Here is a 12,802-nt window from a genome sequence, read left to right on the forward strand (position 1 = left end):
TATTTATGTTGTAAAGTTTTATTTTATACTAAAAGAGCTTCAGTTCAAAAATGGTAATTTTTTAAAGGCTAAACTTAACAAGGATAAAACTGTAAAATTCTTATAAAAGCTACAAACTTGCTATAAACTGTTAAAGATAATTAAGACATGCAAATTAAGTCACCTTATAAATAATCAAATTCTTTAATATGTTCAAAACTATACTCATAGTCATGCTAAATACAAATGTAACTCATTTACAGGGACAAGCTTTATTTAGCCTCCTGTATGTATTTTCAATGTTAAACCTAAAACAAGTAAAGTTGATTTAAAAATCAAGTATACTTAATAGATGGCCCTCAAAACTATTCAGAGATCTGCCAAATATGGCATTTAAAATGTTTAATTAAAAAAAAAAAACTTTCTGTGATAGATAGAAATGCAGACTCCTAGTGGTGACCCTAAGGTCTCCATAGAAAATGATGGGGCACAGACCTGAATGTGGTAACACTAACCACTGGGCATAGCTTCCCCATGACTTGCCGGCTACCAGGACCTGCCCAAACTGTGGACACTGTTGGGTTGACTGCTCTACTCTGTCTTGTCAAAGTTTTTCCAAGTTCCTCCTCCACAGGAAAATCTTTCAGACCCTCTGGTCTGGCAGCCAAAGGCTTATGCTGTCCTGTGCAGCAGCTGAAGTTAAAATGCTGTCCTATGTGATAGCTGAAGACTTACAACCTCTGGCCCCAACAAAACACTCAAGTCCACTACGGGAGCCTAGGGTAATCGTCCAGATAGCTGGTAAGTCTCTGCCATTTTAATTAATACACAGGCCATTTGGATTACACTTCCTGCTATAATTTCTCCTTCTCAGATCTCTGATGGTATTGGCGGCTAATTGTAGCTCTCTCGCGTTTCTACAGATATAAGGTCTCCTGCTGAAAAAGGCAGACACTGCTTACTTCACACTAAAAGATAAACTCACAAAACAGGTTTCAACGTAACTTTTACCTTCCTTTTTTTTTTTTTTTAAATAACTGATTAAGTCAATTTATTAAAATAGTTGACTTTGGCAACTGCAATAGTGACTTCCTTCGCCACAGGTGTGTCTCTTGTAGAGACTGTCTTGGCAGGCATGCGCACCGGTTCTTTCGCACCTCTGATCAGGACAGCACACATCTTCTCTGGCAACTTCACGCTGAGGCTGATGAGCACGATTCGAATTCAGCGCTTCACCCCGGGTTCCGCTGGCTTCTTTCTGGCATCTTTAAAAGCCATGGCTGCAGTGCAGCTTCGGACCGCAGCGAGTTAGGACAGGAGCAGACTGAACAGAGCTCCACTGCATGCACCACCTCGTCTCAAAGCTTTTACTATTCTTTTAATTAAAGTAACTTGCTCTCCAAAGACTACTCTCAATAATCAACCACTTATGTGTGTCTAATGATAACCAATTGGATAAAAAAAAATTAAAGTTTATGCAAATTATCAAAGTCTAAAAGTAATTTAAGTTATAAACCTCTACAGATAAAAAAGCCTAAATACGGCCGGGTGGTGGTGGCACACACCTTTAATTCCAGCACTCGGGAGGCAGAGGCAGGCGGATCTCTGTGAGTTCAAGGCCAGCCTAGGCTAATAGTGAGTTCCAGGAAAGGCGCAAAGCTACACAGAGAAACCCTGTCTCAAAATACAAAAAAAAAAAAAAAAAAAAAAAAAAGCCTAAATAAGTTATGAGGGCCTAATAAAATTATTTCATATATGTAAATACAAACTATAAAGATATAAAAAATGGGGGAGGGGGGCGAGAGTGGGAGAAGAGGGGAATCTGTGGCTATTATGTTGAACTAAATGATGTTGTAAAATAAATTTACTTAAAAAAAAAAGATATAAAAAATGATTTTTTTCAAGACAGGGTTTCTCTGTGTAGTTTTGGTGCCTGTTCTGGATCTTGCTCTGTAGACCAGGCTGGCCTCAAACTCAGAGATCCACCTGGCTCTGACTCCTGAGTGCTGAGATTAAAGGTGTGCACCACCTGCACCACCACCACCACCACCACCACCACCACCACCACCACCACCACCCAGCCATAAAAAATGATTTTAAAATGAGAGCTATTTCATATTTCTTCTCTCCTCTATGCTACTGTTATACTAAGACTTCAAAAGTCCAAAGTTTAACATTAATCAACAAAGTTCTAATAAGATAGAAAATCACTAACTACTATTATCAGTCACAAGCTCAAGACTTTAAAATTCCTCTAGTTGTCTTCAAAATATAGATGCCTCTCATCATGCTAAAAAAAAAAAAAAAATCTCTGTCCAATCTATATACCCAGCCCTTTGGACAGAAAAAAAAGGTTCAGGAATTTTAACCCAAAGCCATAGCTTTTGCTATGACTCAAAGATGTGAGTCTACTTCAGCTGTTCTGGACACCTGTCAGCTGCTCTTTCTACAGTAGGATTTCAGTACCGACTACAAACAACGGTAATTTAAGTTTGAGACAATTGAGAAAGTCATAACTTAGATCCACCTCTCACAAGCCAAAGGGACTCCAGATAAATACTCCTGTCAATCAACAGCCTACACTCCCCGCCTATTGCCTATTCCTGGGGGGGGGGGGGCTCCGAATAGAAAGGGTTCCTTTAAGTTCTTCAACTCCTGTCCCTGGTCTGCATCTGTCTTGTCAGAGTTCAACTTGTCTGGTAGACATCATCCAGGAATCAGCTGTGGACTACAAACTGCTCCAAAGGTGACCTACACCACACCAGCCCCAGGTAGTCCTACAAAACCAGAAAGCCCCAGGACTTGTTGAAAACTGATGTAAACTAGTCTAGCAGATGTGATTGCTCCCTGACTCTTCAGTTGGGCCAATAAACCAGATGCTTTTGATAAATGCTGCATTGTCCTAATTGCCTCCCGACCTCTGACTAACATTCCAGCCTCCTGGGCCCTGACAAGAGCATCCTAATTTCACCTGAGAAGCAGCAGCAGAAGAGAATACATCATCCCTATCCTCAACAGAAGGCTGGAATGTTAGATCAAAAGGAAACTCCCTTGCAAAGGGAACAAAATGGCTACCTACAGTACCATTAATACCAACAGTACCATTAACACCTATAGTACCATTAATACCTACAGTACCATTAACACCTACAGTACCATTAATACCTACAGTACCATTAATACCTACAGTACCATTAACACCTACAGTACCATTAATACCTACAGTACCATTAATACCTACAGTACCATTAACACATATAGTACCAAAATTATATGGCCTTTAAAATTTTGTTCTTTCTATGCTAACCAAACAGATATAACAAACGAGCAGGCCATGCATCTTTCAATGCGTTACAAATTTTGTTTCCCTCCAAATAAAGAATGCTAAGATCCTATCAAGAACTTGATAGGCACACATAAGACAAGGGGCAATGATAAACCAGCCTGCCTCCATCTTGGGCCTGAGAGCCATCTTATAGTAAAGACAAACTAAGTTTATTCCTGTTTATGATTAAATCTCTGTTTCTCAAGGACTGGGCTATGACCCACCTGTAATCTTAACTACAAATGGTTCTGTACCACCTGTTCCAGGAAACGGCAACCATGCCTTTGTTTCAAAAGGCTATTATGACCACCTTGTTATGATCATGTTATTATGATTTCCTTGTTATGGCCACCTTGCAACCATGTCTTTGATTCAGGAGGTTGCTATGACTAATTTGTGATGCTTATGTTCTGCTTCTGTAACCCCACCACCTACTCCTGAACTATAAAAACCCTTATTTTCCTGTGTCTAATGCTGATCTCCTGAACCTGCCTTTAGGGAGAGACAGCCCATGTACACGAACAAAAAAAAAAGCTTGCTATAATTAGTTTGGCCACAATGATTTGGGTCAGTAGTCTTTTTCCTTGAATCGGTGGGATTAACAATCCCCTCCACCCCTGACAAACTTGCATTAACAAGAAACAAAGCAGATGCTCAGAGCAGACAATGCTTAATCAAGGCTGGGAAAGTGACAGTATTAGAGGAAGAGAAACCAAAATATAGGTAGAAAATGAATGGATTCCATTCTTAGTGAATCCCTAGAAAACTTGAAAGGCCCTAAACTAGGAAAGGAAAGCACTGTACAGGTGAATGAACCAAAGATAGGCTCTTCTGAGCACCTCATCTTGAAAGGTTGCTAGGGGCAGCAACTGGGGCCCAAACGAAGGTAGAGCCAAGCATGAGACGCATACCTTTAATTCCAGCAGTTGCAAGGCAGCAGCAAGCAGATCTCTGTGAGTTAGAGGCTAGCCTGTTCTACACAGCAAGTTCTAGGCCAGCCAGGGCTACACAGTGAGACCCTGCAAGAGAAAACAAAACAAACAAAAACATCCCAAAGCTACAGTTTCCTCTCTCCAGTCCCCCTCCACATTTTCAAAGCTACGTTTAAGCCAGAGTGAAAGATCAGCCAAGAGATGACTCTTCCTTTACACCATTTCCTCCTGATGGCAACCATTAAGTCCCATAGCTCCACTCTGGTAAGGCACATATTTCAGGTATGGACTGGCCTTAGTCCTCTTCTAGGCTCCCACCCACTGCTCATGGACACCCCGTGCCCTGGGGATATACACTGTTTCAGTGTGGGATGGACTGAAAGGAGAGATGAGGCTTTTGGAGGATCCTGAAGAATGTGATGATCGGTAAGGATGGTCACTTTGCCTCTCAACCACAGACCTGAAGAGGCTGCAGACACACTGGAAGGTCTGGACCTTAGTCTCGCCTCAACTGCAACCTGTGACATGCATAAACAAACAAACAAACAAAAAACTGATCTGTCTTTGCCCTGCACCCCTCATCACAGTGCTTCTAAAATGTATAAAATTTCCCTAAGTGACAAGAGACTTGTTATTCACAACCAAGTGCCTTTCAACCATGTCAGAATTTATGCTAATAAGTGACTCTTGGTGGGGATTCAGCTAACTTCAGCATGGAGACTGGTCACCAGAAGGACTACTTCAAAATTTGAGGGCTGGCATTTTAAGAACCATTCTCTATGCCTGAGGAGTGCAGGGGAACTGAAGATTGATCACCTACAGCCACTGCTTGGCATCAATCATGCTGTGTAATGCAACTTCCATTTAAGGTCCTAGACCATAGGCTTCGGAGCTCTTCCTGAATGACGTTTGAAGTGGAAGATGGTGAACCCACAGAGGGCATCAGAGCTGGGCAGACAGACCACCACATGACTCTCAGAGTTCACTGTCTGAACCTTTTCTCCTTAGCTGCTCCCAGGTTGCATTCTTTTTTGTTTTGTTTTGGGGGAGGTTTGGGGTTTTTTGTTTGTTTGTTGTTTTTTGGTTTTTTCAAGACAGGTTTTCTCTATATAGACCCGGCTGTCCTGGAACTCACTCTGTAGCCCAGGCTGGCCTTGAACTCACAGAGATCCGCCTGGCTCTGCCTCCCAAGTGCTGGGATTAAAGGCATGCGCCACCACTGCCCGGCTCTGCGTTGCATTCTTGAAACCAAACAGATACACTTAAGCAGTGTGTTCTGAGTTGTTTTTTGTTTTGTTTTGTTTTGTTTTAAGGTTTGTTTTTATTTAAAGTGCGCATATGTGTGTGTGAGGATGCCCTGGAGTGGGAGTTAACAGACACTTGTGAGGTGAGCTGCCATGTGGGTGCTAGGAATTGAACCCAGGTCCTCTGGAAGAGCAGCCAGTGCTCTTAACCGTTGGGTTAAGAGCCCCTCTGAGTTTATTTAATTATCAAAATTATCAAACCTGAGGAGAGGGTGTGAGAATTCTGGGTAGTAAGAGGTATAGGTAGCCCAAGATTTAGAAGTGGCAGATGAAATGGGGACAGTCATGGGGAAACCAAGCCTTTAACTTGGGGGATCCAATACCAATCCTTAGTACACAGCACTAGAATTGAACTGATTCCTTGAACACAGAACAAATGAACCACACAGCCCCTCTGAAGCTGCAAAGGATCAAAGGCCCCAGAGGAACAGCCTTGCTGTCACCCTGACTAGGGTCAGATGCTCCTTCAGACAGATGTCCAGAGCCTGGAGGAAATCAGGCTCCTCTTTTAAATACTTGAAACCAGAGTAGTTGGTGCACTCTAAATGAGGTTTTTAAAATTCAATTCCCTCTTATTGCTCGTGTAGATCTGAAATGATCTGACCAGATGGCTGGCGCTCTGTAATTCTTGGATTGCTCTCATCAGTTGTTGATGATTTCCATTTTTTTTTCTCTTTTTCACCCATCACATAAACGTGTTCTTGCACAGACTTCCTGCATGCTCCCATTGACTGGGCTCTAATACCATTATTTCAGGGATTCTCACAGCCGCCTTCAAGTCAAATCAGGTCATAAGAAGTCTCAGGTTGAGCTTGGCTGTGCTTTCCTGAGCCCAGAGGGGCCAAACAGGTAGGACTTGGGTGGCCTGTGTCCAGGTGTCCTCCTCACCTCCTCTTCTGCTGCAAGTCCCCAAAGAAAGGGAGCAAAGGTGAAGTTTTTAAATGAGAACATATTGAGTATGTCCTGTTTGTCAGGCCCTCTGAGAAACAGCTTACACTTACACTTATACACACACACACACACACACACACACACACCCCTTGCTTTATTCTCATACCACTTCTCTGAAGTTATTACTCACATTCCTATTTTCAGTTATGGAAACTAAGGTTTAGAGACTGAGCAACCTGAGCACCCACAAGCTCAGGCCCAGCATCATAAAGTTAGGCCAACGGCCCCACTAGAGAGGGCCCTGGCCCTGGCCCTGCCCCACCAATGGCCTTTTTGGTGTTTCTGTATTGTTCGTGAGCCTGTAAGCTCAGACACAGGGGGATCGGGTCTATTTTGTTCCTTAGGAAGACCGCATGGCACAGGGTTTAAGCTGGGCTTTAGCTGTCTGGATTTTGACTCTTCCACTTGTTGCTTGTCTAAGTAATTTCCTCTTGCTGAGAATGAGCTTTGTCTGTAAAATGAGGGTAGTTACAGCATCTACCCTTAAGGGTCACCAGCAGAATCAAGGTTTAGTAAATGTGAGCTCTTATCGATATCTCAGCTACAAGAATAGCACCTGGCACAAAGTGGGATCTCAGAAAATGCTCAGGGAAGACAAGTCATGGGATCTGGCTGTGACCAGTGTTCTACACTAACAAGTGGCACAGAATTCCGGGATCCAGGAGTCCTCGGCTCCAGGACAAATGTCTCAGTTCCCTGCCCACTACCAAAAGGACCCGCCAGCAGCTTTCCCCTGCTTGCTCATTAGCAGCTGTTGCTGGATCCACACACAAACGCTTGTGCTGTGCCTCCGCTAGGTGAGACAGATCCCAAAATAAACCGAAGACAGAGAGACAGAAAAACCCCTTCCAGGAACAGCAGCTCCCAGGGACGACACTGACAGTAGTAACCAAGGCAGCAGGCTGCAGGGGAAGTAGCTGTCTCAGTGCTGTGTGCTGAATCAAGTTCCCACCTGGGCTAGTGGGAAGACCTGAAAAGTCATGTGCTATCCCCTGGTGCGCCAGGCTGCAGCAGGTAATCTGGCAATCTGCCTCCCAAGGAGCCTAGCCCATAACTCATAGTCTCTATACTCTAGTATTCTTCCCTTTGAGGCAAAAGGAAGTTAGAGGTACAGCCTTTCCTTAAGAGGCCAAACGTTCTTTGAACAAGAGGGCAGAACTGGTAGGCCTAGATAGGATCAACAACTATCTATATAAACTTACCATTTTCTTTAAAATCCTCTGCAGTACCCACCATTTTCCTGTGCCTGCCTCTGGCTCTCAAGCAAGAAAACGCTCTACTAAACTTTCTGTTTGTGTTTATCCCTACCCTCTTCAAAACTGCCATTGGAGGAGAAAGGGAGACCATTTCATAACCATCAAAGTCTTTCCTTCACACCCTAAGTCCCCCTCCCCAGGTAAGACCACTAGGAGAAGAAGGCTGTGTGCTCATGCACCCTCAGAGGTGTCCAACTCCACAATTGGACTGAAGATATGTGCAAGTGAAAAATTGACCTCAGAAAACCAGAACACCCAAGTGATGCCTTCATGACATGCACTGGGTAGAAGACTTTGTATCCACAGTGTGCTCAGATGCAACAAACAGCCTTTGCAGCAGCTTCAAGAGAATTTTGTACAGAAGTGTTTACAAGGAGCTCTTGAGAAACTACGGGGTAGAGGGTGTTGTCAAAGGAGCATCAAGTTAAACGTAAGACAAGTGCTTCTCTCCAGTTCTCCTGAGGCTCTCAGAGCCCACTCCTCACTCCAGTCACACAGTCTCTGGCTCTTCCTTCCCAAGTATTCATGCAGCAGCTCTTGAGCCATTAGCCACAAGCAGCTCCACTAGGGCCTAGGCAAGTCTCAAAATCAGAAGTATGAGCCCTCTTCTGTTCGCAGTATAGACCAAAGACTTGAAGGAGGCTACTGACCCAGCCAAAGGAACAGAGTCGAAGTAGGAACCCAGAACATCGGCCCCCATCTATCCAAGCGCTTGCCTGTTGAAAGAAAACCAGCAACTCTCCATAAAAGCAGAGGACCCAGCCACACCTTTACCTCCCCACTCCTGAGAGCCTCTCTAAGCTATTCCTCAACAACCAAATTCTGTTCCCAGGGAAGCTGAGAGAGGACAGGCAGAGTTGGACCTGCTGAATCAAAGGCCTCTGTTCTTAAACTTCCCTCTGCCTGACGCCATTAGCTCCCACTGGGCTTCTCTGGTGCTTCAGCACTCTCGGGTGGCAGCGACTACCCACATGCAAGCCAAGCAGGAGCGGCACTGCTGGCTGGCACGGCGAACGCTATCCCGGGCAGCACAGCAGCATGGGGGCTGTGAGGACACAGGGATGGACGGATCCAGCAAGGACCTGATGAAACCACACTACGTCTGCTGCCAGGCCTAGCCGTCCCCTCTGCCATGGTCAGAGCACCAAGAGCTTGCACCTGAGGACAGCCAAGGGCAGCTGGAAATGGGAAGGAAGTGGGAAGAGAGCGGACCAAGGCTCTGAGGTCAATGACACAGGACAAGTTAGATAAATAACAGGACAAGTTATCCAACCTCCCTGAGCCTCAGTATTCCCACTGGGTAATAAAGATAGTAACAACTGTATTGCTATGAAATCAAAGACCTCACACCAGGAAGTCAGCCACACACTTGAATATGGTACGCATTTCCCAATTACAGACTACTGTCATTATTACCTGAAACCCTTGACTCAGGGTCAGAAAAGGGTTAGAAAGTTGTTCCTTCTGAAGATGCCCCAATTATGATCAGGCAAGGACCAGCCCTTCTTTTCCTTGGCATGGGTTCCTCTGACAGAAGATTTGGGCCCTGCACCAGTGCTCAGGATTCTCCCATGAACACTAACTATTTCAGCAGCACTGAGTAGAGCAGCAGAGCCCAGAATAGCATTTGCCGAGCAAAGCACATGTCACTGCCTCTCCTGTGCTCCAGACGTGCAGGGAGACAAAGTTTCCCATCGCTTGCTCAGAAAGCGCGGCCACCCACCACAAGCCTCCCTTCCAGGGCACTCACATGCCACAAACTCTGCTAGAGAATGACGGTCCCCAGGCCCCAGTCTGATGGTCACCACGAGAATGGCTGCTCCCAACCTTCAAGAACAAAGGACCTTTGTGTATTTCAAAGGAACAGAGCGGGTCTGGTACCTGGTCGAAGAACCTGCCACTCTTGAGTCGGCTGAAACACCTCCAGGATCTCAGAGTCTAGCTCCTCTTCTCCTCTGGTTTCCTTTGTCTCTGATTCCTTATGGATACTCTTCTCTGTGCTGGTGAGCGCAAAATTATTCTGAGAAAAGAAAATAGTGCATGACCCACCACTACAAGGGCCCAGGCAAGAAGAGCAACAGCTCGAGACCCTCCTCTCTTCCTGTCTGCACCTCCCGCCTTCAGACACGTTTAGACACTTGCAGTTCCTTTCCCAAGGTCAGCCCAGAACCAGCGTGTGAGGTGATATGTTTTGGGGTATATACAGTCCTTTTACACATGTATAAGGAATACCCCCAGAAGATTCCATACTCTCTTGAGGGGGTAAATAAATGCTAGGGAGAAGGTTAGCACAGTCGTTACTTTCTATTTAACTTCTTGCTACAGACAAGCTGGTTGGTGGCTGAGGGCTACTTGATTCCCAAGCAGTCTGGCAGACCCACTGGGGACCGATAGGGCATAAATGTCCTGAAACATTCCAAACCATGGAGTAAGAATTCCAAGTGGGAATGTGGGTTCTAACTGGGCCAAGGCAAGAACATGTCCAAATTGGAAACTGCCTCCCCAAACATGCTTCTTTCTAACCATGAACACCAGGGGAGAATAAGATGGAGTCTGTGGAGCACTCAGAGAGTGGGAACATGAGCACCAAGTATTATTCATTTTGCTTCTTCCTGGTATCCCTTTTTTAAGTTTATTTTTATTTTATGTGTATGAGTGTTTGCCTGAATGCATGTGTCTGCGTGTGAGCAAGTGCGCATGTGTGCCTGCAGAGCTGGCCTCCCACATTTAAACCTGTATTTGCAGGAAAGTAGTCATGTGAGCCTCAAGAGCCTGGAAGCAGAGGGTTCCAGAGCTCGGGGCAATGACATGTGGGACAGTGAGGGAGCCCACACAGCACACACACACCAGCACACACACACCAGCACACACACACCAGCACACACACACACACCAGCACACACACCAGCACACACACACCAGCACACACACACCAGCACACAGGAGGCTGTCCCTGCCTCTCAGCTCCTGCGTTACTCTTCATCCCTTTCCCACGGATTTCTTCAAGTCTCCCCTGGAGCCACATCTGTGCTGAGGACTTCACCTCGGTTTGATTTCTCAACCATTCTAAGCCTCCTGGGAGGTGTCATGTGCATACACTCCCTCAAGCAGCACCCCAGCACTAGAAAGGGACTCCCACCTGCCTGGGACCCACAGTGTCTCGTCTTTAATTAGCTGTCAGAAGAAAGGTTAAGGTGTTAAGGTATTGCTGATGACAATACAGAACCCTTCTAAGAATTTCCACATTTTAACTAGAAATAAAAGCATGAAATTTAGGTGGCAGAATTTCACACCTTGTAAAGGACCAGAAAGGAAAATATCTTGAGCAAAAAGAGGCTCTTAAATCATCTCACAATTAATGAGATCACTGACTATGGCATAGAGGTAAAGAACTCAAGCTCTCTGTCATATAACACAAAATTCATTGTTTTGTGTGATTCTGAGCAAGTTATTTAACTTTTGAAGACTAGGTTTCTACACCTGTAAAGTAGAAATAACAATCTCTAGTTCATATTTTAGATGAGATACTGTAACGCAAGCACTAGCCCTAACAACATTGTATTTATCATCATCACGTTCAAGCCCAGCCTCAGTTACATAAGCAAGTGCAAGGCCAGTGTACACTATATAAGACCCTTCCAATGGGAAAAGGAAGAAGGGCCAGGAGAGAGAAAAGTGGGTAGAAAGGAGAAGAAATAAGAGACAGAGGGAGAGCGCGAGTATGAATTAAGAGCAGTATAGTAGATGTGTCGTGAGACTACAGAAGAGAGCCTGCCAGGAAGATGTGGCCATTCAGGATTGCCAACTGCCAAGACTCCTGGGGCAGGTACTGGGTCCATCTATTATCACTCTATGCCCAAGACCTAGCACCCAAGACTTAGTTCATAATGGCTGAATGAATGAGTGAATGATGAATGAATGCCATTCATAGGCAGGTGTGACTTTGGGGCCTTAGAATAAGGCAATCCCCAACCCCTGAGTCTTCTGCAGACAGGTAGTAAGCAGTACCATATTCTAGAATAAGACTACTTTATCTAAGTACCCAGAACCTATGTACTCTAGGACCAAGCCATGCGAGGCAGCCCCTGGCCAAAAGCACTAGGAGACAGGATTAGAACAATATTAATAAAAATTACCTCCGATCTGTATGGATCAAATCCTCCAGGAGCCAGGCAGGAATGGCCGAAAATGAGTGAAGCGGCCCGGTGGGTATGGCAGGGAGCACCAGGCTGTGAAGCGCAGCCCCCTACCCCCACACCAAGGCAGCTGCCACTCCTCCGTCCGGCCCTGGCACACAACTTGAACACACAGAAATCTGCTCATGTTCAGCATGTAAGAAGACCAGACCGAACACCCAAGTTTTAAACTGCAGTTTTGCTTTAGTTACTAAGAGGTAATTCCTGGATGTGTGACAGTGAGCAGGAGAATAATTCTCGTAACCTAGAGAAGCAAGAAGTCCTTCGTTGTATGACAGACTTTTTGTGGGGAGATGCAACACACAGGTCTACCTGTGTCAGCAAAGGACCCCAGGACAGAACAAAGCATGACTGCGTCAAAGTCCCATCTGGTGAACCAATGAGTTTGTTTGCTGAGGTTACCGTCAGGAGTATTGGTGAGGAATCACTCACTATAAGGAGTGGTGGTAACTCAGAGGCAGCGGCATTACCAGAAATCCCACACCAGCAAGGGTACCCACTCCCACAAAACCTGCCACCCTGGTGCCCTCCACACAGCTTACATGCACCTCCACAGCCTCGGTCTCTGCAGTCTGGGTGGTCAGTCTCCACCCACACCCACCCCTGAACTGCTCACTCCCCTTTACACCGTGGTAGGCCCCCTAAGAATCTTCCAAATTTTTATTCTTCCTCTACGTGTGACCTGGTCACTTCCTCCAGCCTCCCCTCCTTGGGCAAATGTTACAACTTGGAGGGGATGCTGTAATGTGGGGAACATGCCATTCAACGCCCTTTAAAGTCCAGGCAGGACTAGCAGTGTTCATGCTGATGGCTACAACATAGGAAAAGCTGCTTTTCTGGATTTCATTAACAAAGGTAA

General features: G+C 45.4%; 1 protein-coding gene across 2 annotated transcripts in view; it reads right to left on the reverse strand.

Moving 5' to 3' along the window:
* Sil1 (SIL1 nucleotide exchange factor) overlaps positions 1 to 12,802 on the reverse strand; it is a 238,878-nt gene that overhangs the window by 146,834 nt on the left and 79,242 nt on the right. For both annotated transcript variants that reach the window (XM_028886778.2, XM_037197073.1), the window contains exon 3: positions 9,629 to 9,767. In XM_028886778.2, coding sequence (XP_028742611.1) covers positions 9,629 to 9,767 — 139 coding nt within the window. The remainder of the gene's footprint in view (positions 1 to 9,628; positions 9,768 to 12,802) is intronic.

The sequence above is a fragment of the Peromyscus leucopus genome, chromosome 19 (genome assembly GCF_004664715.2).
Source record: "Peromyscus leucopus breed LL Stock chromosome 19, UCI_PerLeu_2.1, whole genome shotgun sequence".
NCBI lineage: Eukaryota > Metazoa > Chordata > Mammalia > Rodentia > Cricetidae > Peromyscus > Peromyscus leucopus.